Source organism: Zalophus californianus, chromosome 10 (genome assembly GCF_009762305.2).
Source record: "Zalophus californianus isolate mZalCal1 chromosome 10, mZalCal1.pri.v2, whole genome shotgun sequence".
NCBI lineage: Eukaryota > Metazoa > Chordata > Mammalia > Carnivora > Otariidae > Zalophus > Zalophus californianus.
This window is the reverse complement of record NC_045604.1, coordinates 27,416,378-27,441,274: the sequence shown is the minus strand read 5'-3', so window position 1 is coordinate 27,441,274 and position 24,897 is coordinate 27,416,378. Positions and strand designations below refer to the sequence as shown.

General features: G+C 47.3%; 1 protein-coding gene across 1 annotated transcript; it reads left to right on the top strand.

The window, feature by feature from the left end:
- The first annotated feature begins 5,350 nt into the window (after window positions 1–5,350).
- On the top strand, window positions 5,351–6,072 carry LOC113932702 (cytochrome c oxidase assembly factor 3 homolog, mitochondrial-like). Its single transcript, XM_035722373.1, has one exon. The coding sequence runs from the start codon at window positions 5,363–5,365 to the stop codon at window positions 5,681–5,683; it is 321 nt and encodes a 106-aa protein (XP_035578266.1). The 5' UTR covers window positions 5,351–5,362; the 3' UTR covers window positions 5,684–6,072.
- Window positions 6,073–24,897: the final 18,825 nt, after the last annotated feature.

Genomic DNA, 24,897 nt, shown 5'->3' with positions numbered 1-24,897 from the left:
CAATGCTGCTATGAACACTGGCATATGTATTTGTATACATATGTATATACCATTGTATATGTATGCTGGAACACACATGTAGGAGTTTCTCTAGGCTATATACTAGGAATGAACTTGTTGGGTCACAGATTGTGTATATCTAAAATTTTCCTAGATAATTCAAAGCTATTTTCCAGAATGGTTGTTATACTAATTTTAAAATTTCAGTTTTACTTAATTCATTTTGAGAATTTTTTTTGTTCTTCTTCAAATCTGTTTGACAATACACTCCCTTGCTCTTTACTCATTTGTTAAATGTCTTCAAGTCTGCACTTTTACTTATTGCATATACTATTTCTGATAATTCTAAAACAGAAGCTATGCAGGTTTGATTCTGCTGTCTCAGGGCTTCTCGACCTTGACACTGTTGATATGATGGGCTAGACAAATCTTTATTGTGGGAAGCTGTCCTGGGCATTGTAGGATGTTTAATAGCATCCCTGGTCTCTACACACTAGATCCAGTAGCACATATTTCTCCCTCTCCAGTTGTGACAACCAGAAATATCCCCTGCAAGGCAAAATTGCCCTGGACTGTGAACCACTATGCTTTCTGGTTTTTTTTCTTCTGGGACCTCACTCATGGGGTCTTGTTTCCTTGTGTTTTGTGATTTGTTTTTACCATAAGCTCATGTTTCTTAGAACTATGCCTGTGGAAATTCTCCAGTGCCTGGGTTGAAGGTGTTTTCTTCCAGGACTGTTTTTTCATTTGATACTGCCAGGCACCTGAGGGCACTGGCAGCTCAAGATCACAAAAAAGTAAATTCTTGGTTGTAATTATTTGGGCCACCCAGGTAGTGTGAATTTGGGCAGCAATTCTGCACAATGGCTAGCTGGTAGTTATTAGTTCTTAAGAGAGGTATTTTTCTGCCTTCTGTTCAGTGCAAATAGGTAGAGCATGGATTTATTTTGGCAAGTAGGTAGAGCATGGATTTATTTTGAATTCACTCTTATATGGCAAGTAGGTAGAGCATGGATTTATTTTGAATTCACTCTTATAATAAATTGTAACCTTTGGGCTCCAGGTTTATAGGTTTATTCTGGGAGTGCAGACTCCTATTAGACTCCTCACCTTTGACAAGCCCTCCAATGCCTTGTGAGGTTTGTGAAAGTTGAAGCTCATTGTAAATGTCGACATCAGTGTGAGGATTCTCTCTGGCTCCTGCTTTCACGACTTTAGGCTTCCAAATTCACCTTTCATTCTTTTCCAGTCAACTGATGCATTTAAAAAGAGGTGTTTTTGTTTGGTTGGTTGGTTGGTTGGTTTGGTTTGCTTTAAGAAAAAGCCCCAAATCAATACGGCTTTTATTGAGTCTTTAAAATACCACAAATAAGTCTGAAAAGTCATCTGGCACTTTGCTGTTTCTGTAGCTGGACAAATTAGATCTTATTCACCAGCCTGCTCAGAAACATAGATACCATCCCCAAATGTTCTGATATACTTGTTTTAATTGTTGTGGCTTGCTGAATCAAAATAGCTGAGTTTGATACAAGTTCAATGTCATTTCCTTCAAGAATTTAACTCATCTTTCTGGGCTTGAGATACTGAACAAGCAACACCTAGCCTCATCCAAACCCTGTGGATATATTTTTCATCCACGAAATTTTAGGTTTCAACTAGGGAACCATTCTCCTGAGTAACAACATTGATGGGGAAGTGAGCATACCCGACCTCATCTTGTAATGGAAGCCCAGTGTAACGCCCTTGATCGTGTTCTGTACGTGACTACAGATAGTGCGAATGGTAGCCAGTCCTTTTCTAGGTCCCACCACTTGTCAGCTCGGAGCCTCTTCTTTTTCTTTTCAAGGAGACTGAGTTCTGCATCAGTGTGACTGAAGTCTCTTTGCAGGGATCCTCTGGGGACCTTCAGAGTAACAGTGCATCAGAGTGATGTCAACATTTTCTGGAATGTCGGCAATCTTTTGTTGAGAATGGTCTTCATTCTTACAGTAGATGAGGCAGAGTAAAAAGAGGTTTTCAATGATTTTGTCCAGTATTTTTAGTTGTCTCTTGTGAAAGGATCAATCAGTAAACTCCTCTGCTATACTTTAGAACCTGAAGCCCACCACTTTTAAAAAATTATTAGCAATAGTGAAGCTAGCTGAACAAATGCATGGATTTTTAGCAGCCACAGAGAAGCAGTACAAACTAAATTAACATAGTTTATACAGAAGTACACCCCTGTGCACTTATGCTAGATGTGGGTCAGTTTTGAGAATATCAGTGAAGACCATGAGGACAGGTGTTTAACAAAGGGAGCAGTGGAGTGTCCTTCAGTCCAGGCACGTGTCAACACAGACCCCAAGTATACATCGCTAGCGACAGTTTCAGGGGTAGTCTCAGTTGGTATATGAAAAGAAGGAAATGGAGCCAGGCAAGATGGCGGAGGAGTAGGAGACCTGGATTTTGTCTGGTCTCAGGAATTCAGCTGGATAGGAATCAAGCCATTCTGAACACCTACGAACTCAACAGGAGATCGAAGAAGAGAGTAGCAACAACGCTCTGAACAGAAAAGCGACCACTTTCTGGAAGGTAGGACGTGCGGAGGAGTGAATCCGAGGCGATATTCGGGAGGATAGACGGCAGGGGAGGGGGCCTCCGCCAGCCACTTTTGGCAAGTGATAGAGCCGCGTAGCACAACATTGGAACTTTTAGAAGCCGGCTCTGCTGAGGGACGTCGCTCCAGTGGCTAAGCTGGGGGTGGAACCCTCTCAGGACAGCGTGGTCTCAGGACCCTCGGGGTCACAGAAAGACCGGGGCTACCTGAGTGCAGCAGAGCTCCCAGGTATTGGAGCGGGGAAGCCGGCTGCAGAGACAGAGCCGAGGCGCGGGCTCTCAGCTCGGGGTTGCCATAAACTGTGATCCGCGGCCCAGTTGGGCCACTGCTCCTCCCTCCAGCAGGGACCCAACAAGCGGCAGAGCTGGGGAGACTCCCCTTCCTCCCCCAGGAGGAGCAGCACAGGAGCGCACCGCAGGGATCTGCTGGGTTTGGAGACTCCACACAGGGGTCGGGTGCCAGAGATAGAAACGCTTGGTCACAGGCTGGGTGAGCACAGAGTGCGGCCAGAGACGGGGGAGACGGGAGTGACTGACTGCCTTTCTCTGGGGGCACACTCAGGAGCGGGGCCCCGAGTTCTCGGCTCCTCCAGGGTGGAGATTGGGAGGCTGCCATTTTCACCGTCGTCCTCCAAAGCTGTACCGAGAGCTTGCAGGGAACAAAAGCTCCCGAGAGCAAACCCCAGCAGATTACTTAGCCCGGACCAGCAAGGGGGGGGGGGGGCAATTCCGCCTCCGGCAAAGACATTTGGGAACCACGGCAACAGGCCCCTCCCCCAGAAGATCAGCAAGAACAGCCAGCCAAGACCAAGTTTACCGATCAATGAGAACGGCAGAACTCCAGCGCTAGGGGAATACTGCACATAGAATTCATGGCTTTTTTACCATGATTCATTAGTCTTTCAAAGTTAATTTTTTTCAACTGTTTTTTTTTTATTTTTCTTTTTCCCTTTTTCAACCAACATCTTATCAATCCCTTTTTTAAAAAAATTTTTTTTTATTTTTCATTTTTAGAGTCATATTCTATCCCTTCATAGTAGTTACCCTTATTTTTGGCAGATATATATATAAGTTGTTTGCTCTTTAAAATTTTGAGATACAGTTTCCTCTAACATATCAAAATATACCCTAAATCTCTAGTGTATGGCTTTCTTCTAGTCTCCTGCCTGATCACATTCTCTCCCCCCCTTTTTTTCTTTCTTTCTTTCCTTTTTTTTAATCCTCTTCTTTCTTTTTTCAAACATCTTCTTATCAATTCCTTTTTTAAAAATTTTTTATAATTTTCATCTTTACAGTCATATTCCATCCCTTCATTGTATCAACCCTTATTTTGTACATATATAAGTCTTTCTTTCTTTAAAATTTTAGGAGGCACTTTCTTCTAACAGACTAAAATACACCCAAAATCTGGTGTGTGCCACTGATCTATGCACCAGCCTGATCATATTTGATCATATTCTGTTTTATTTTGTTTTGTTCTGTTTTTGTTTGTTTTTATCTTTTTCTTTTTCTTCTTCTTTTTTTCTCTTTCTTTTTCCTTTCTTTCCCTTTCTTTTCCCCTAGTTTCAGGTCTTTTCTGATTTGATTAGAGTATATTTTCTGGGGACGTTGTTAACCTGTTCGCATTTTGTTCTCTCATTCATCTGTTCTCCTCTGGACAAAATGACAAGATGAAAAAAATCACCTCAACAAAAAGAACAAGAGGTAGTACCGTCTGCCAGGGACCTACTCAATACGGACATTAGTGCAATGTCGGACCTAGAGTTCAGAATCATGACTTTAAAGATACTAGCTGGGCTTGAAAAAACCTTGGAAGTTATTAGAGAAACCCTTTCTGGAGAAATAAAAGAACTAAAATCTAACCAAGTCGAAATCAAAAAGGCTATTAACGAGGTGCAATAAAAAATGGGGGCACTAACTGCTAGGATAAATGAGGTAGAAGAGAGAATCAGCAATATAGAAGACCAAATGATGGAAAATAAAGAAGTTGAGAAAAAGAGAGATTCTGCCCTCTGGACCACGAGGGCAGAATTCGAGAGATAAGCGATACAATAAGATGAAACAACATTAGAATAATTGGGATCCCAGAAGAAGAAGAAGAAAGAGAGAGAGGGGCAGAGGGTATATTGGAGCAAATTATAGCAGACAACTTCCCTAATGTGGGGAAGGAAACAGGCATCAGAATCCAGGAGGCACAGAGAACCCCTCTCAAAATCAATAAAAATAGGTCAACACCCCGACATCTAATAGTAAAACTTATGAGTCTCAGAGACAAAGAGAAAATCCTGGAAGCAGCTCGGGAGAAGAGATATGTAACCTATAATGGTAGAAACATTAGATTGGCAACAGACCTATCCACAGAGACCTGGCAGGCCAGAAAGGACTGGCATGATATATTCAGAGCACTAAAAGAGAAAAATATGCAGCCAAGAATACTATATCCAGCTAGGCTGTCATTGAAAATAGAAGGAGAGATAAAAATCTTCCAGGACAAACAAGAACTAAAGGAATTTGCAAACACGAAACCAGCCCTACAAGAAATATTGAAAGGGGTCCTCTAAGCAAAGAGAGAGCCTAAAAGCAGCATGGACCAGAAAGGAATACAGACAATATACAGTAACAGTCACTTTACAGGCAATACAATGGCACTAAATTCATATCTTTCAATAGTTACCCTGAATGTAAATGGGCTAAATGCCCCAATCAAAAGACACAGGCTATCAGATGGGATTAAAAAACAAGACCCAAAGAAGGGCGGAGCGGCAACATGGCAGCCCTGGGAGCTGGTGACCCTCTCCATGCCAAGAGTGGAAAGGCCCCTGTGGCTCAGCGCATCGACCCAACTCGGGAGAAGCTGACTCCCGAGCAGCTGCAATTCATGCGGCAGGTGCAGCTCGCCAAGTGGCAGAAGAGTCTGCCACAGCGGCGGACCCGGAACATCGTGACCGGCCTGGGCATCGGGGCCCTGGTGTTAGCTATTTATGGCTACACCTTCTACTCCGTGTCCCAGGAGCGTTTCCTAGATGAGCTGGAGGATGAGGCCAAAGCTGCCCGAGCCCGAGCCCTGGCAAGGGCATCAGGCCCCTGAACCGGATGGGCACTGCACGTCTCCAACCTGCTGGAGCCCCTTCACATGATGGATGATGCCCTATGACCCTGTCGGAATCAAAGCCTGCACACAGCATCGTTGGCCTCAACCTTGAACGATGATTGAGCCCAAGAATTTTCTGCATTTGTCCAGGTCAAGAGAATATTGCCCACTTTACACAAACTGTGTCCAGTCACTGAGCCCTTGTATTTTGTTTCTTTGTTTGAGAGTTATACGTCCTTGGCTTTTCTCAGGATTTCTGACTTTGTGGTTTACCCTCTTTACCTCCCAGGGGCTTAGCTGTTGTGCATGTGGCAGCTCTGTGTAGTGTTGGAGCCTAAAGTGGGAAAGATGGAGTTAGGTTGAGAATAATAAAACTGAGTCACCTCAAAAAAAAAAAAAACAAAACAAAAAAAAACAAGACCCATCGATATGCTGTCTGCAAGAGACTCATTTATACCCAAAAACACCCCCACATTGAAAGTGAAGGGGTGGAAAACCATTTACCATGCTAATGGACACCAAAAGAAAGCTGGGGTGGCAATCCTTATAGCAGACAAATTAGATTTTAAACCAAAGACTGTAATAAGAGATGAGGAAGGACACTATATCCTACTTAAAGGGTCTATCCAACAAGAAGATCTAACAATTGTAAATATCTATGCCCCCAACATGGGAGCAGCCAATTATATAAGGCAATTAATATCAAAAGCAAAGAAACACATTGACAACAATACAATAATAGTGGGGGACTTTAACACCCCCCTGACTGAAATGGACAGATCATCTAAGCAAAAGATCAACAAGGAAATAAAGACTTTAAATGACACACTGGATCAAATGGACTTCACAGACATATTCAGAACATTCCATCTCAAGGCAACAGAATACACATTCTTCTCTAGTGCCCATGGAACATTCTCCAGAATAGATCACATCCTAGGTCACAAATCAGGTCTCAACCGGTACCAAAAGACTGGGATTATTCCCTGCATATTTTCAAACCACAATGCTTTGAAACTAGAACTCAATCACAAGAGGAAAGTCAGAAAGAACTCAAATACATGGAGGCTAAAGAGCATCCTACTAAAGAATGAATGGGTCAACCAGGAAATTAAAGAAGAATTTAAAAAATTCATGGAAACCAATGAAAACGGAAACACAACTGTTCAAAATCTTTGGGATGCAGAAAAGGCAGTCCTGAGAGGAAAGTATATAGCAATACAGGCCTTTCTCAAGAAACAAGAAAGGTCTCAAATACACAACCTAACCCTACACCTAAAGGAGCTAGAGAAAAAACAGCAAATAAAGCCTAAACCCAGCAGGAGAAGAGAAATCATAAAGATCAGAGCAGAAATCAATGAAATAGAAACCAAAAGAACAGTAGAACAGATCAATGAAACTAGGAGCTGGTTCTTTGAAAGAATTAACAAGATTGATAAACCCCTGGCCAGACTTATCAAAAAGAAAAGAGAAATGACCCAAATCCACAAAATCATGAATGAAAGAGGAGAGATCACAACCAACACCAAAGAAATACAAACAATTATAAGAACATATTATGAGCAACTCTATGCCAGCAAATTAGATAACCTGGAAGAAATGGATTCATTCCTAGAGATGTATCAACTACCAAAATTGAACCAGGAAGAAATAGAAAACCTGAACAGACGTAAAACCACTAAGGAAATTGAAGCAGTCATCAAAAATCTCCCAACAAACAAAAGCCCAGGGCCAGATGGCTTCCCAGGGGAATTCTACTAAACATTTAAAGAAGAATTAATACCTATTCTCCTGAAACTGTTCCAAAAAATAGAAATGGAAGGAAAACTTCCAAACTCATTTTATGAGGCCACCATTACCTTGATCCCCAAACCAGACAAAGACCCTATCAAAAAGGAGAATTACAGACCAATATCCTTGATGAACATGGATGCAAAAATTCTCACCAAAATACTAGCCAATAGGATCCAACAGTACATTAAAAGGATTATTCACCACGACCAAGTGGCATTTATCCCTGGGCTGCAAGGTTGGTTCAACATCCGCAAATCAATCAACGTGATACAATATAGTAACAAAAGAAAGAACAAGAATCATATGATCCTCTCAATAGATGCAGAGAAAGCATTTGACAAAGTACAGCATCCTTTCTTGATCAAAACTCTTCAGAGTATAGGGATAGAGGGTACCTACCTCAATATCATAAAAGCCATCTATGAAAAACCTACAGCGAATATCATTCTCAATGGGGAAAAACTGAGAGCTTTCCCCCTCAGGTCAGGGACGTGGCAGGGATGTCCACTCTCACCACTGCTATTCAACATAGTATTAGAAGTCCTAGCCACAGCAATCAGACAACAAAAAGAAATCAAAGGCATCCAAATTGGCAAGGAAGAAGTCAAACTCTCACTCTTTGTAGATGATATGATACTTTATGTGGAAAATCCAAAAGACTCCACCCCAAAAGTGCTAGAACTCATACAGGAATTCAGTCAAGTGGCAGGATATAAAATCAATGCACAGAAATCAGTGGCATTCCTATACACCAACAAGAAGACAGAAGAGAGAGAAATTAAGGAGTCAATCCCATTTACAATTGCACCCAAAACCGTAAGATACCTAGGAATAAATCTAACCAAAGAGGCAAAGGATCTGTACTCAGAAAACTATAAAATACTCATTAAAGAAATTGAGGAAGACACAAAGAAATGGAAAAACGTTCCATGCTCATGGATTGGAAGAAAAAACATTGTGAAGATGTTAATGCTACCTAGAGCAATCTACACATTCAATGCAATCCCCATCAAAATACCATCCACTTTCTTCAAAGAAATGGAACAAATAATCCTAAAATTTGTATGGAGCCAGAAAAGACCCCGAATAGCCAGAGGAATGTTGAAAAAGAAAAGCAAAGCTGGCGGCATCACAATTCCGGACTTCCAGCTCTATTACAAAGCTATCATCATCAAGACAGTATGGTACTGGCACAAAAACAGACACATAGATCAATGGAACAGAATAGAGAGCCCAGAAATGGACCCTCAACTCTATGGTCAACTCATCTTTGACAAAGCAGGAAAGAATGTCCAATGGAAAAAAGACAGTCTCTTCAACAAATGGTGTTGGGAAAATTGGACAGCCACATGCAGAAGAATGAAACTGGACCATTTCCTTACACCAAACACAAAAATAGACTCCAAATGGTTGAAAGACCTAGATGTTAGACAGGAGTCCATCAAAATCTTAAAGGAGAACACAGGCAGCAACCTCTTCGACCTCAGCTGCAGCAACTTCTTCCTAGAAACATCGCCAAAGGGAAGCAAGGGCAAAAATGAACTATTGGGATTTCATCAAGATAAAAAGCTTTTGCACAGCAAAAGAAACAGTCCACAAAACCAAAAGACAACCGACAGAATGGGAGAAAATATTTGCAAATGACATATCAGATAAAGGGCTAGTATCCAAAATTCATAAAGAACTTATCAAACTCAACACCCAAAGAACAAATAATCCAATCCAGAAATGGGCAGAAGACATGAACAGGCATTTTTCCAAAGAAGACATCCAAATGGCCAACAGACACATGAAAAAGTGCTCAACATCGCCCGGCATCAGGGAAATCCAAATCAAAACCTCAATGAGATACCACCTCACACCAGTCCGAATGGCTAAAATTAACAGGTCAGGAAACGACAGGGGTTGGCGGGGATGCGGAGAAAGGGGAACCCTCCTACACTGTTGGTGGGAATGTAAGGTGGTGCAACCACTCTGGAAAACAGTATGGAGGTTCCTCAAAAAGTTGAAAATAGAGCTACCATACGATCCAGGAATTGCACTACTGAGTATTTACCCCAAAGATACAAATGTAGGGATCCGAAGGGGTACGTGCACCCCAATGTTTATAGCAGCAATGTCCACAATAGCCAAACCGTGGGAAGAGTCAAGATGTCCATCGACAGATGAATGGATAAAGAAGAAGTGGTATATATACACAATGGAATATTATGCAGCCATCAAAAGGAATGAGATCTTGCCATTTGCAACGACGTGGATGGAACTGGAGGGTGTTATGCTGAGTGAAATAAGTCAATCAGAGAAAGACAGGTATCATATGACCTCACTGATATGAGGAATTCTTAATCTCAGGAAACAAACTGAGGGTTGCTGGAGTGGTGGGGGGTGGGAGGGATGGGGTGGCTGGGTGATAGACATTGGGGAGGGTATGTGCTATGGTGAGCACTGTGAATTGTGCACGACTGTTGAATCACAGATCTGTACCTCTGAAACAAATAATGCAATATATGTTAAGGGAAAAAAAAAAAGAAGATAGCAGGAGGGGACGAATGAAGGGGGGGAAATCGGAGGGGGAGACGAACCATGAGAGATGATGGACTCTGAAAAACAAACTGAGGGTTCTAGAGGGGAGGGGGTGGGGGGATGGGTTAGCCTGGTGATGGTTATTAAAGAGGGCACGTTCTGCGTGGAGCACTGGATATTATGCACAAACAATGAATCATGGAACACTATATTAAAAACTAATGATGTAATGTATGGTGATTAACATAACAATAAAAAATTTTTAAAAAAAAGAAGGAAATGGAGCCAAACATCGCCTACAGTTAGACCACACAATAGGTGCATTATCCAGTGCATTCTAAAATTCAAGGAAGAGTAAGTCTTCTTGGTGAGCATAATTCACTTTCATTGTAAAAGTTCCGTGGAGATGAAGCCCCATTGATGGGGCTGATGCTCCATGATTTATTTGGATGTATCCTCAAGTTTATGAAAAGTGGTCAAGAGCACTGTGGTCAGACTGCCAGGGTCAGAGTCCAGGCTCCCCCACTTAAAAGATTTTGCTTCTTAACCTCTCTGTGTCTCTGTTTTATTATCGTGAAATGAGAATAATTCTAGAAACTATCCCACAAATTTGTTGTGCAGTGTGTATGAATAAGTGCCCATAAGACACCAAGAATAGTGCCTGGAATATATAAGCACTCAATAGATGTTAACTTTAAAAAGGTAAAAAAAAAAAACCACACACACACAAAAAAACCCACAAAAAGAACTCTAGAGACTTAAAGCAAAACTCATACTTAGCAAAATCCAAGACTTTCTCCTAAAATGTGATGCCATGTCCATCAGATAGCACTGCATTTCTTTTTTTTTTTTTAAGATTTTATTTATTTATTTGACAGAAAGAGACACAGTGAGAGAGGGAACACAAGCAGGGGGAGTGGGAGAGGGAGAAACAGGCTTCCTGTGGAGCAGGGAGCCCGATGTAGGGCTCGATCCCAGGACCCTGGGATCATGACCTGAGCTGAAGGCAGATGCTTAACGACTGAGCCACCCAGGTGGCCCCAGCACTGCATTTCTTTACCATTGGTGGTTTCACTGTACTCAGAGTAGTCAAGCAATAAGAAATTGGTCAGTGGTCAGTCACTTTGTCTGTGGGTCCAGCTTAAGTTCAGTGTGAGCACTTCCTCCATCTAATACATCAGCAGTGTTTTACTTTCAAGATGAGAGTGTTTACACGTCTTGTCACATCAGTAACACGTGAGCTGCCTGAGGTCTGATGAGTTGCGTCCTTCAAAGTCTTTTAATTCCCTCTGGTGGGAAAGCAGTTCAGTAAATCTTTCCGACAACTTTCCATGATGTCATCACCCAATAGCATCAACATAAACAATGTCTCCATACTCTGCTTCATCTTCTTCCAAACTTCCAATAAGCCAACAAAAGCCCACAAAGAAAGAAAATTCACAGTTTTGGTGACTTGCTCCGTGGAATCATGCAGTGAATGTGATTTTTGCAAAGCGCAAGGTCTATACTCCTCAAACAAATGATGCCATGCAAACTCCTTTCAATGGGACTAAACTGCTGAGACCCTTCTGCCGCCATCTTTGCCTTTGTTTGTTTGCCTAGCTATCTGTAGTGAGCTCTGTTTTTGCATGTTTATAGCCACACTCTTTTTAACAACCTCTTCTTGGGAGGTTGAGGTCTGGTTTCGTCAGAAGTCTCTGGTGGACTGCCTTTCGGGACCAGGGGGCCAAAGTCTTTCCCTGGTCTCATGGAGAAAGCCTAGCCTGCTAAGTGTGAATCTTGCTTTCAGTTTCTGCACTTTTTGCTTGTTTTCTTTAAGTTAGCATTTGTTGGGCACTTACTCTGTGCCAGGAACTATTCTAGATGCTTTCCATGTGATTCACTCAACTGGAAAGGCAACAAGCAGCCTAAGCCACATTTGGCTCTTCTCAATGGGGTAGGAGCAAAGCAAGAGTGAGAGGTCCAAGTCACAGCCATCATCTGCCTGCAGACGCCCCCTGGCCCTGCACTTCCTGACACAGTTGATGGCTCTACTGTCCAGCCAACATCTGAGGCGGGGACCTCAAAGGACCTCCCTCCCTTCCCACATCCCATGTGCTCCTGGCCCCACATGGTCTCTCCCTCCCTGGCTTACCACTATTGCATCACTTTTCACATCGATCTGGAACCATCTCTCTCCCTGTCCGTCTTCCCCTCTGAGGACAGAGACTGTCTTCCATCTCTGGATGCTCAGTGCCATAGCAGACTCTCAAAAGATGTTCATGGGATAAATGAATAGTGTCCTTTCATTTCTACATAAGAATTTCTTGAGTTAGTCCTTCTGTCCCTGTCCCATTAACTGCCCCAGTTGAGGCTCCTGCTCTTTCCCATCAGAACTCTTAAAGTCACCTCCTAACTGATGTTCCTTCTCTCCACTTAGGCTTACTCCCGCCCACTTTCCTCATCCTCTCAAGGGACATCTATCCAAGGTACAACTGAGAGTGTGCTGTTGTTCTGATTAAACACTGCAATGCTTCTCTTTGACCTTGAATAATTCAAGGTCTCATCACATGCCTCTGTTTCTCCTGAGCCCTCTGTTTAGCCAGGCTAAATGGTAGTGTATGTGCAGTGTGTGTGTGTGTGTGTGTGTGTGTGTGTGTGTGTGTGTGTTTAGGTTTCCTTGCCTTTGCACATGTGACTTCCACCTGGGATGCTACCCCTTTTCTTTACCTGCCAATCTCCTGCCATCCTTTGAGAGCCAGCTCGTGAGGACTTCTGGGACTCTAGAGCCTCCAGCTTCACAGGATTAGATCTCTGGTTGAGCATTTGTTGATTGTCGTTGCTTACATATCTATGCCCCCCTCTCTCCCTACCTGCTAGGCTCGAGTCCCTTAAAATCCTGAGCGTGGGATTCCTAACTCCTTGGTAAGCTTTAAAAAATACTGGAGGCAGCAGGAGGGAGGTGTACATCTGTGTGCAGTGAAAACTACTTTCAGCCCAAAGACCCTGGAGGAAGAACCCGAGTCGACACTGTGGCTGACATGGCTGCTAAAGATGGTCCAACCCCCAGAACATGGGCTTTTACTCCAGCCTCCCTGCCTCATCTCTCCATCTATGCGCTCCTCCCATCCTCTCTTCTTCTTTTCTTTTATTCATTTGCCTTCCCTTCCTTCTGCCTGTTGCTATTTAGCATTAATCATATATTGCACAAAACAATATTATAGCAATGGTAAGGGAAATAAGTGATAATAATAGTGTACCCACAATTCTGCTACCACAACAAATCCGATTGTTTTCATTTGTTTAGATTCCCTTCCCATCTTTGTTTGCCCATGTCATTTTGCAGAGTTGTAATCATAATGCAGTTTTAATTTTGTAGTCTACTTTTTAACTTAATATCAGAAACATTTTCCATGCTCCTACATAGTCTTCATAATTATCATTTTAATGGCTGCATAATATTCCGTAGAAGATACGCCAAGTTTTACTTCACTGTTTCCTTTCTGCTGGACGATTCCAGTTTTTCCCTGTTGCAGAGAGTGCCGTAATACACAGGATCTTTTACAAAATTCTTTTTCTTGTTCCTCCCTGTTCACTTTTCTTTACTTTCTCCTCTTTTCACTCTTTCCTGTGTCTCCTTCTACCTCCCCTCCTTGACCACAGCTGTCTCCTAGAACAGTAATTTGCCCCCAAGTGGATATGGAAATCATCTTAACAGGACCCAGGATTTTGGGGAAAAAATTACTACAAATTGGTTATAAAATGCTCCCAAGGTCACTTTTGCTATTTTTGTACCCTTAAAACTGTAAATGGTAAGCCTTCTTGCCCACAAGGGGTAGGAACATAGGATTAGGTAGGACTATGAGAGAAGGCTCAAGCCTATGACAGGGACACAATGTTTGTGATGGAAGAAAAAGAGAGATGACCCGAATGTCTATTGATAGGGAAATAGCTAAGTAAACCATGATCTGTCCATGCTCAGAATATTATGTATCACTTAAGGAGATTGTTGTAGGGATGCCTGGGTGGCTCAGTGGGGTAAGCGTCTGCCTTCGGCTCAGGTCATGATCCTGGAGTCCCGGGATCGAGTCCCGCATCGGGCTCCCTGCTCCGTGGGGAGTCTGCTTCTCCCTCTGACCCTCCCCCCTCTCATGTGTGCGCGCTCTCTCTCTCTCTCTCAAATAAATAAATAAAATCTTTAAAATAAATAAATAAATAAATAAATAAAATCTAAAAAAAATAAAGATATTGTTGTAGATTTGTATGTACCAGCTTAGGTAGATAAGCCTTTTTTTTTTTTTTTTTAGTGAATTTAGTTGCGGAATATTTGTAGTTACAATTTATATAAAAAAACAACAGCAAAACCTACACCCACATGAGTACCTTATATTTTCTATGGATATATACAGACATACATGCTGGTAACAGTGATCACCTCTCTGTTTAGGAGAAAAGGTGTGGATTTGGGGGACCAATCAAAGGGAATCGGAGCCTGAACTGCAGTGGTTTCATTTTTGTTTTAATCAAGGAAAATGTATTCACATATGGCTTGTATAACAAAAAAATTAATTAAATGAATGTCGCCACTGTTGTGTCTTTCTGTTTGCATTGTACACTGACCAGCCCGGATTCAGGCGCTGTCCGGGAGGAAATGGAACGTAATAAGAGAATGCTGCTAAATATGCAAATGTCCTTTTGGGAAGAGTGGGCTTTTTGCTCACCGCCCCCCATTGGTATGTAGGTTGTTTCAGACAGTACTGGTGGGCCCAGGGTGGGGAAGCTCTCCCAGGAGGTGAGGAGGCCCCTGACTCAGTCCCTCCCTCTCAGCCAGTCCTCCCCACCCCCATCCCAGCAGGTGGAAGCTGAGGGTTTTGAAGTGTAGTCTCTTGCCCTGAATCCTGGATGGAGGACAACAGATGGGGCCACACAGCCTTGCTGCTCAGACCGAGGGGAACAGGTGGAGGCTTTGGGGCCAGAGTGTGAATGCTGGCGATTCATGAGTGGTGCAGGCAGGCGGAGTGCCCAGCGTCAGGCTGGGGACAGCTGGGCGGCACGTGGGCGGGAGAGGGAGCAGGGGCACGGGGCTGGGCTGGGTGGGTGGGTCTGGCCGGCCACGGAGAGGACGCATGAGAGGGCAGAGGATAAGGGAGGGAAAGAGGGAGAATTCCTCCCACCCACCCAGGAGGGGGGGGAGGTCAGAGGTCCCAGGCTGACCTGAAAGGCTTAGGGAGCAGCAGGATGAGTAGACATGGTGAGGGAGGAGAGTGTTCCTTTTCTGCCTTTACCCTCCTCCCCCATTCCCAGCTGTCCTCTACCTAGCCCTAAACCCGAGGCATTTGGGCCATTCCAGCAGCTGTGCCAGGCCTTTGGCTGGGTCAGGGCTGGGGCAGGGGAGGGAAGCAGTTGCCCTCCCCCCCCCCCCCCCCCCGCAGACAAGGGTTAGGAGCACGGAGGAGGTGACCAGGTTGGGAAGTCATGAACACATGACAGGACAGTCCATGCTTTTCTGCCCAGAACTCCCATCTGCCTACGGCACCTCACCCCATTTCTCTTTAGTTAAGTGAAAGAGTAGGAAAAGTAAGAGAACTGTGAATATAGTGATGATTATTAGTAACATTTACAGAACACTTACGGTATGCACAGGACTTTTGATTTTGTAATTTATCACTGTATCCTTCCAACAGCCCGCTCTGAAAGTACTATAACTTCCATTTTACAGGTGAGAAAACTGAGGCTTCTTGGTTAAGTAATGTGCTCAAAGTCAGACACTTTGACTTTGAAGGGACAGAAGTAAGATCTGATGTCAAATTTGTTTGACACAAGAGACCAAACTCATAACCTTTGAGGAGGACTGAATGAACAAATTGCTCAGCTGAGAGCCAGCAGTCCCCCATTTCCAGAAGGAGCAAGAGGTGGATGGGCCTAAGTGAGTCTTTTTCATTGTCAGAATTGAGAGCAGTTAGATGAGGTAGGGTGGAAGGTAAAGGAAGCTAGAAAATCCTTTTCTATGGAGTTTTTCCCAAATAGGAGCAATCCCATCCCTTTGGACTGGTTTAGGAGACTTGGCCTGGAAAAAAGGGAACCGAGCACTTTGGGTTGAGCATCAGGAGATAGGAGTCTCTCCATTCCCTCCGGGTGGGCAGGTTTGCTGGCATTCCTAGACCCCAGCCCCTCTTTGTCTTACAGCTTTCCGTATGGGCAAGACAAAGACAAAGACTCCGGGGGTGGGGCGGGGGGGGATCGGGGGGTGGTGCAGGGACTCCATCTCCCTCTGGCGGGGTGCATTCTGCCGGTGGAACATCTCCCCTGACGCCTGGCGCAGTGCACCTGCGAGTCGCCCTACCCCCCTGAGCCCGGATATGGCTCCTTCTCCCAGCCTCAGGAAGGCGGCACAGAACCGGCTAGGGTTGGGAGCGGGAGCTGCGGGAGTGGGGGCCGGCCCTGGCCAGCTACTCGCCCCACGCCCAGACTTCCGTTCGGCCAGCAGGGGGAGCCCGAGGCCCAGGCAACGGCCCTGAGCGGGGCGGCTTCTTCTGGGCGCGGTTGCCATGGGTGCGCAGATCCACACACCACTCGAGCCTCAGTTTCCTGGTCTGAGAAATGGGAAAATAATTATACTTTCTTCATCAGCAATGTTATCAGAGTTAAATGAGTTCTAGACAATAAAGCATTGCTAGACTTTCTTCTTGTTCTCTTGTACTATGTTATCCTGATCATTCAGCCTTCAATAAATGTTTCTGGAGCTCTCCTAGGCACTAGAAACCCATTTTTAGTCCTGGATGAAGCCTGTCTAACTTGTGGGCCACGGACAGTGGTAAAAATGGAAAGGCTTGGCAACTGGAGGGCTCCTCTGTGCCTCCCAAGCCCCTGACCAGATAGAGTGGGTTGCTCTTCGGTGTGGGTGGACATGTCCAGCAAGCTCCTGTTTATTCCTCTGACCTGGAATTTGGGACTTTAGGGTAGGCCGCAGAGGAGGCAGGGAGCCCAGGCCACAGCCCACCTCTCCCCCTGACTGTAGGAAAATGCACTTAGTGCAAAGACCTTTCACACCCCAGGGCTCTCTGGTGACAGGGCCTTGGGCTCAGGGCACAGGGGCAAGGCAAATGTGAATGGAATAATCCCCAACTAGCATTTAGAGTTCTGCTTAAAATCAGGCTAAAGCCTGGAGCTGAGAGAATGGGCTGAAGCCAGAAGCTGTGGCCAAGCCTGAGATTTTTCAAAGGTCTCTTGTCTGTTGTTTTCCCAAGAATATGGCCCCGTTTGGATGCTGCAGTGTGATGGAGTCGATGCCTACTGGTTGGGCTTCTGGCTCCCATCCCTGCTGGGCGGGTCTTCCGTCAGACCATCACAGTGGAAGCCTGTGTGCATGGCTGACTTTCCACTTTGCTCCTTCCAAGAAGCCTTAACTTCAGCCAGCAACCCCCCACCCCTGGACGCAGTCCCCAAAGCACCTGATGAGGAATTCAGTGTGACCAGGTGACTGTTCACACTGGTTATGCTGCTTTTCAAATTCCGGATGTTTTGTTCCCTTGGTTGGACCGCAGACTGAGAGGGGCTCGTCGTGATGTGTTGCAAAGAACCTGGGAATGGGAGGCCGGAGCTCATGTTTCAGTGCCAGCCTTTGGTGGTCCCAGGCCTCCCTCCGAGCCTCTGGGTTCTGCACCAGGCAGCAGGACGATACCTCGGATAGATGTGACAAAGGTCCAGGCATGTGGTCCGGCCCCTCCTTCTGTCTGTATCTCCCCAAAACAAGTGAGAACACATGTTCACACAAAAACTCATACACGAATTTCACAGCAGCCTTATTTATAATAGCCTCAAAGTGGACACCACCCAAATGTCCATCAACCGATGAGTGGATCAACAGTGTGGTACAGACGCTCGCAAGACTATTACTCAGTCCTCAAAAAGACACATGTACTATACAGGTGAACTCTGAAGACATTATGCCAAGTGAAAGAAGCCAGCCACAAAGGACCACATGTTGTATGGTTCCGTTCATATGGAGGCTCCAGAACAGGAAACCCCATGGGGACTGCAAGCAGATTAGTAACTGCCTGGGTCTGAGTAAGAGAGGATAGGAGTCAGGCAGTGGGTGCAAGGTTTTTTGGGAAGGTGATGAAAATGCTCTCAAATTAAACAATGGTGATGGCTGCACAATTCTGTAATTATGCTGAAACATCATTGAGTTGTACACTTTAAGTGGGTGCACTTTATGATAGGTAAGTTAGGCATCAATAAAGCTGTTTAAAAAATGCAACTGGGTGTTCTGAATTTAATCTAGAAACTCTCCTTCTGCCCCTCCTTCCCTCTTTCCCCAATCCTCATGGCCCTCTACTCTCTCTCCGAACATACAGAAGGTAATGGGCCTACTTCTCTTTCTTGAGGGGCAAGGGTACTGTTGGATGTGTGGGAAGGAATAGGAAGCATTTAGGGAGTCTGGATGCCACCCTGCCTAACCTACAACGGAAGCCACAGGAGCTCCCCTGCCTTGATTGCCCCTTCTGCCCACTGTGGGGAGAGGAAGCAGGGGCTCCGGGGCCTTGCATTCCTGAGATGGTATCTGGGGAGGCCAGAAAGGTGGGGAGAATGGCGGGAGGGGGTGGGCTGTGCAGGGAGCTCTAATGAGTCTGTTACATGGTGGAGCCAACTCGGGAATCTTCCAGGCAGTGTTGGGGTGCCAGGTGGACTGCACAGAGGTACTTCTTTGGCTGCAGTCAGGGCCAGAGAAGCCAAGAAATCCATGGCTGGTGCCCTGTGGGCTGGGGTCAGGGGTGGGGCCAGACCATGGCCTGCCAGATGAGGGGTTGCTGGTGCTTAGGGAAGGCTGATTCTTTAATTGGTCTGCAATGTGGCAGGGCAAACTGCTGGCCATGTGTCTGGTGGGGGCGGTGGGGGGGCGGTGGGAAGTGGGGGAGAGACAGGCTGGGGCAGGAGGCCCAGGGGCCTGCCCTTAAGACTCAGTGGGGGTGGGAGGAGAGGCGCTTGGAGATGGTGGAAGCTAGTACCTCCAGGTCTGTGAGCATCCAGAGCTCTGTGCCCAGCCAGCTGTCATCAACCACTTAGGATCCTTGACAAGTGGGGTCTGTTCTCAGTTTCTCTTCCTTCTGATTCATCTCTTCTTTGCCCCTGCTTCACTCCCTCAGGCTATGAGCATGCTCAGATCTCCCCACCTAAAACCAACCTCTTTTTGACCCCACTCTCCTGCAGCTAACAGTCCATCTTTTATTCTCTTCCCTGCCAAGCTCTTTCAAAGCCTTGTCTGCACCCGCGGCCCCCCTTTCCCTACCTGCTCCAATGTTAACTCTGGAGATGGTGCTTCTACCCCCGCTCCTCCCCCTTCTTGTCACCAAATCCTACCACTTCCCCCTCAGATCCTTCACGGCTGCTCTCCAGGCTCGAACCACTCAGCACCCTTCTTCCTGAAACACCTGCTAGCCTGCCCCCCCCGCCCCGCCCGGGCTGTTCTTCTCGGTGCCGTGGGCAGAGCTGGCTTCGTTCCAATTTTTCTTGCATGCCCCCCCGAGTGATCTCCTCTCCCCCAGAGCTTTGACTGCCACCTCGATTGAGATGACCCAGCTGGAGCTCTGACTGTCTCCTGGGCCATTTCCACAAGCCTGCTGGCCCTTGCGCCTGGATGTCCCCTTAGGCCCATCCCGCCCAGTCTGTCCTCCTGCCCCCAGCCCCTGAAAGCTGCCTCTCCTTCTTTGTGTCCATCTCACAGTCGCCAGCATTCCCCAGGAGCCCCAGCTAGAAATCCAAGCCATAGCCTCTCCGTCCTCCCTGGCTGCTCTGCGTGACTGGCCCAGGAGCCTGAGAGTCCCATGTGATGTCTCTCTCGTCCATTCTCTCGGTTTCCACAGCTTCCTCTCATGTTTGCCTTTTAATCTTCTTTGGCCAAGACAGGTCTTCCTGTTTTACCACTCCCTCCTCCAGTCCACTCTGCACAGGGTCACAGAATGGTCTTTCCAAAGCATCCTTCAGATCCTTCCCCCTCCTGCTCAAAAATACTCAGAGGCTTCCCATCACTAATAGCATAGGTCATGATATCTGTCTAGTGATTGACAACCTGAAAAGTACTTTTGCACAAATAAAGCAGGTAAAGTAATTATTCCTCTTTTATGGAAAAAAGGACTAAGGCTCAGAGGGGTGCGGTGAGTGGTTGGGGTTCACCCAGTGCTAGAAGGGTGAGCCGGGACCGGGGCTGAGGCCTTCTGGATTCAACTGGGTGCATGGCCCACGTGAGTCTTCTCAGCCTCCCCTGGGAGGCCACCAGCTGTCACCCTGTAGCCCAGCCTGAGGTGAGCGCCCTAGCCAAGGCCCTGGTCTTGCCCAGAAAGCCCTCCTCCATGCCACCAGAACTTCTCCACAAACACAGAGCATCCTGCTCCTCCTCCAAGGCCCCCAGGCCGGGCCAGCCCAGTGAGCTCTCTGCCTTCTCTGTGGCATCTGGAACGTACCTCCTGGAGCTCTAGCTAATTCTAAGCAGGCTTGACGCTAGCCCTGTCCTCTGGGTGCCACACTCTGAGCTCTTGGACGGCACCTTGGAACAGTGCCATCTTCATTGTAGGTCCCTAATAAATACTAGTTGAGCAAGCCAATGAGTGGATGAGGTTGCTGGAGGTTCTCTTCTCCAAGAACCCCTTCCAGACCAATGGGTTCAGCGATTCTAATAAGCCCCTGACCCTCCTTCCAGGAGTAAAACACACCACATCTGTATCAGTCTCAGCTCCGCCAGCTGGCTTCCCTTTAACCTCTCTGGGCTTCAGTTGACAATGGCTTTGCTACCTGCCAGGTGTGTGGTGAACATTAAATGGGATGCTCTATGTGGGACATAACGTATGTCTTTCTAAACATTCAATTGCTGTGCACCTGGCACACCTTTATTATCGTGGAAGTGTGCATCCACTCGATGCTGGCTCTGTCTGGGTGTGCTAGCAGCCTCCCTCCCTCCCCTCTGAGCTGGGGAAGCTGTGAACGCCAGCTGGGGTTTAAAGGGCTGGTGTTCAAGGGGTTCCCCGAGGGATCCACGGGGCCAGGGCCCAGAGTGCGGCTCATTTCTGGATGTCTCCCCCTGGCACCAGGCTCTTCCCCATCTCGTGGGTGGGTTTGACCAAATTTACTGCCTCTCTGGGTCTTGGTTTCCTTATCTATATAACAAACACGTTGAGTAGAACTTCAGATTTTCAAGTTTTTTTAAAGCCACAGAGCTCATAAAATCTTATATTCAAATAAAATCTCACACCAGGAACCCACATGTGAGATCAGTTAGAGCAGAGGTGCTCTAGCTAAAGCAGGGGTGGCTTTGTGAGCCTCCAAGACCTGACCCTCCTTCCCAGCCTCGGAGGTCCTGAGGCCCTCTGCCAAGCCCTGAAGGGTCTTCAGCACCCAGTGCTACCTGCCCACCCCACCCCACTGGTGAGAGGGCTGCCGGCCACCCTTCCAGCCGCGGCATTTTTAGCTCTCTTTCATCCCTGCTGAAATTCAACAAGACTGGTGGGAGGGAAGGGAAGACCGAGGTTAGAAAGACATCCTGATCCTCACAGGAAGGATGTGTATTGTTCAAGCCGATGCTCCCCACCTGATCGGAGCTCTTTCTGGAAACTATGGGGGAGACTCGGTTTTCTTAGCTCTCTAATCCCAGTGCTCAGCTCACTGTCTGATACAAAAAAGGGGGGCAATAAATGTTTGTTGAATAAGATAAAAGAATGAATGAATGAACAAAGGAACAGTGAGGCTGAGAAAGAAATGAAAGTGACATCCTGCTTCAGGAACACTTCCGAACCGTCTGGAGGCACTTGGACTAACCAGCCCCGACCTAGGCCATGCCTCCCCTGCCCTCCGGAGCATGCGGGCATGCAGGGGAGTTCTCAGGGTGGGGTGAAGCTCCTTCCCTCAGCATCTCCCCCACAGGAGCCTCTGACCTGGGAGAGGGGAGAAGGGTGAGGAGGCAGAGAGACCTAGATTCCAGATCTGAAGAGGGAGGGAGTTTGGAGGAAGGCACAGCAGGGCCGCGGAGGTGGGGTCCGGGGGCGGGGGGAGGGGGGTGGTCGGGAGGCCAGGGGCTTCCCAGCCATCCAGAAATCCTTCCCCTCCAACCTGCCCGCAGCCCTCCTCCCCCTCCTCCTCAGACACATACTGCCCAGGACAATGCCGAGAAACACCACAGGGAACGAAAATAAGCTCCTACCTGCTGGAAAGGGAAAGAGGCAAATCTTAAAACCTCATCCACTCCCCCAGACTTCTCTGGGGGCCTCACTGGCCTTGCTACCCCCCATTGCTGCTGGTATCCTGAGGCAAGGGTGCTCAGGAATGGCTTCCCTCCTTGGACAGGTCCTTCTCTGTCTAGTTTTGAGAATTCTAGGAAGGAGGGCGTGCAAGGTTGTCCCTCAGGGGTGCTACATTTCAGCCCCCCCTTCTCCCTACACCCCTGCCCTCAGCACAGAGACTGTAGGGGTGAGGGGCCTGGAGAAGCCCAGGATGGGGCTCTGGAAGGAAAGAAGTCAGACCAAGAAGTAAAGGGGCGAGGGGGTAAAGAGTAGTCCCCTTGGAGTGTTCAGACTCACCGTGATATTATCTTACCCCCAGAGCCACATGCCAGATAGACGCTTTTCACTGGGTACCTGTAGGAGCCCCCAAATCTGGTACTTGTGGGATTTAGCATGACTGGCTGCACAGAGCAGATTCCAGAATTTTGCACTCCCTACTCTTTTACTGTTGACACTACTCCAGCCGCCTGGGGTTGCCTACTTGCCTTGTGGATAAAATATCTGCGCTAACCCCGCTCCATAACTCAGCTCATTACGCCCTCGCAACTATGGACCGAGGCGGCATTCTTATGCCCATTTTATGGATGAGGAAACCAAGACTCAGCTGTTCCAGGCAGGGGAAAGCATGGAGGGTCATGTGTCTGCAGAGCACGAGTGGACCCTGGTATGGGGAGCGTCATCTGGTCAGGGGGTCCTGGACATACTTCAAAAGCCGGAGAGTTTTTGGCTCAATGTAAATTCTGGATATCTTGTTTCAGCTGTTCTGCGTGTACCTTCCCACATTGTCCTTTTCCCACTACAGACCTCTGATGTCCCCTTTCTCCTGCCACAATACTCTCTTCCTCTCAGTCCTGGAATCTGCCCTAGATGGGGTAGCCAGGACTCACAACGTTTCTAGGTGGAAAGGCCTAGCACCCGTGGTCTCCATCTTGGCCATGTTTCCCACCTTAGAATGAACTTCCCAGCTGCTGGAGCAGGAGAGGATGAAAGATGTCATTTGTCTAAGTTGACCAATGGGTAAACGGAAGCCAAGGGAGGAGTCGTGATTTACCTGGACCACCCATCTAGTGAGTGGCAGGGTAAGGCCTAGAAGTCCGCTTCCAGCTCTTCTGACTCTTAATCAAGTGCTCTTTTCAGGGCACCAAATGGCTTTGCTGCCCAGGAGCACTCTGTTTACCACGGACACCCCCACTCCCTCCTGCCCAGAAGACTCTGAGGAGGTGGTGTGTTTTTTTCCAGAACAACTCTCTGGGATGGACCCTCACTGGGCCAGCTCTGTTCTCAAACAGGACAGTCTGATCCCCCAGAAGGCCTGGCCCTTGGAACAGGCAGAGGTTGAGGGAAGAGGGGAGGGAGGGAGAGAGAAAAGAAAGAAGGGAAGAGGGTTTGGGTTCATTTTACCCAGAACTGAAGAAAAACAAATGATCTACAGGTATTATGCAAACGTATCCACTACCTGTCAAGCACCCACAGAAAGAAGAATCGGGGGTGGGCTCAGGTGCCCTCCAGAGCTGAAGATGCTGGAAGGTTAGATAGGGTGATGCAATCACCTCTCCCCCTCCCCCACCCCCTGCCCCAACCTAGACCTGCCTGGGTCTTCCTGGGGTTTTTCTGTCAGCTCCATGAGTGAAAATCAGGGGGCTGAGTGAAAATCAAAAGAAAGCCTTGATCCCCAAAAAACATGGGCCAAGGCAAGGGCTCAAGGCAGGCGGACCGACGCGCAGGTTGGCGTGTTCCCGTGGCATGGGGAGTAAGCAGAATGTCAGGATGCCATTGGGAGTGTTGAGGAAGTCTGCAGGGGAAGCCAAGGGAAAGGAGGCAAAAGGAGAGTGGACACTTCCTAGTTTCTCCAGCTGGGCTCCAGGGGAGTACTGCAATTTTGCTGCCTGAGGCACAGATTCCTTGCTCCCCCTGAAGGCAGAAATGGAAGTGATCTTTCCCCAGGCTGGGTTTCTTCTTCCTCCCCCTGGAAGCTTCAACCTGCCCTGACCCCTCCTCCTAGCTGCTCAGCTTCCCGCCCCAGTCCATCCGCACAGTGCTTCAGCGCAGACCCCCTCAACAGAAGCCGTGTGCTCACTCTCCTCTGGGCAGAACCTTTTTCTTGATATCTGGGGATCCAACAAGGGGGCAATGCCCGCAGGGACTGGTGGCGGCCCGGTAGGGCGGCACTGACTCTCTTTGCCCTCCCAGGCCCATCTCCAATATCCACGAACAAGGATATCTCAGGTCAGGGTCTCTGCAAGGCCACAGTCTTCTGGGTGAGGGTCTGCCCCCCCCCGGTGGTCCTCGGTGGGTACCAGTGGGCCGCCTAAACTGTAAGTGCAGCAGGAGACAGCCCAGGGAGGGATCGGGGTGGGGCACAGTGTGGAGAGCACTGTGTCAGGAGTCAGGCGCCTGGTTTCTGACTCTGGTCCCCTTAGGATTTGTTGTGTGATCTTATGGAAGTCCCCTCCTTCCCGGAGTCCGCTTCTTTATCTGTAACATGAGGGGATTGGACTGGATACCTTTTGGCTTGGGTGTTGTGCAACGAAGAGGGAGGAGGAGGAAAGAAAAGGGGCACAAGGGGGAGGGGGGGTGACAGTGGCTGAGATCATCTTAGGAAGGTAGGTCACATCTCTGAGTCCCAGTGCCCTCATTTGTAAAATG

Bases quoted from the DNA above. Each gene is read 5' to 3' on its own strand.
- LOC113932702 (XM_035722373.1), top strand. From the start codon at position 5,363: ATGGCAGCCCTGGGAGCTGGTGACCCTCTCCATGCCAAGAGTGGAAAG.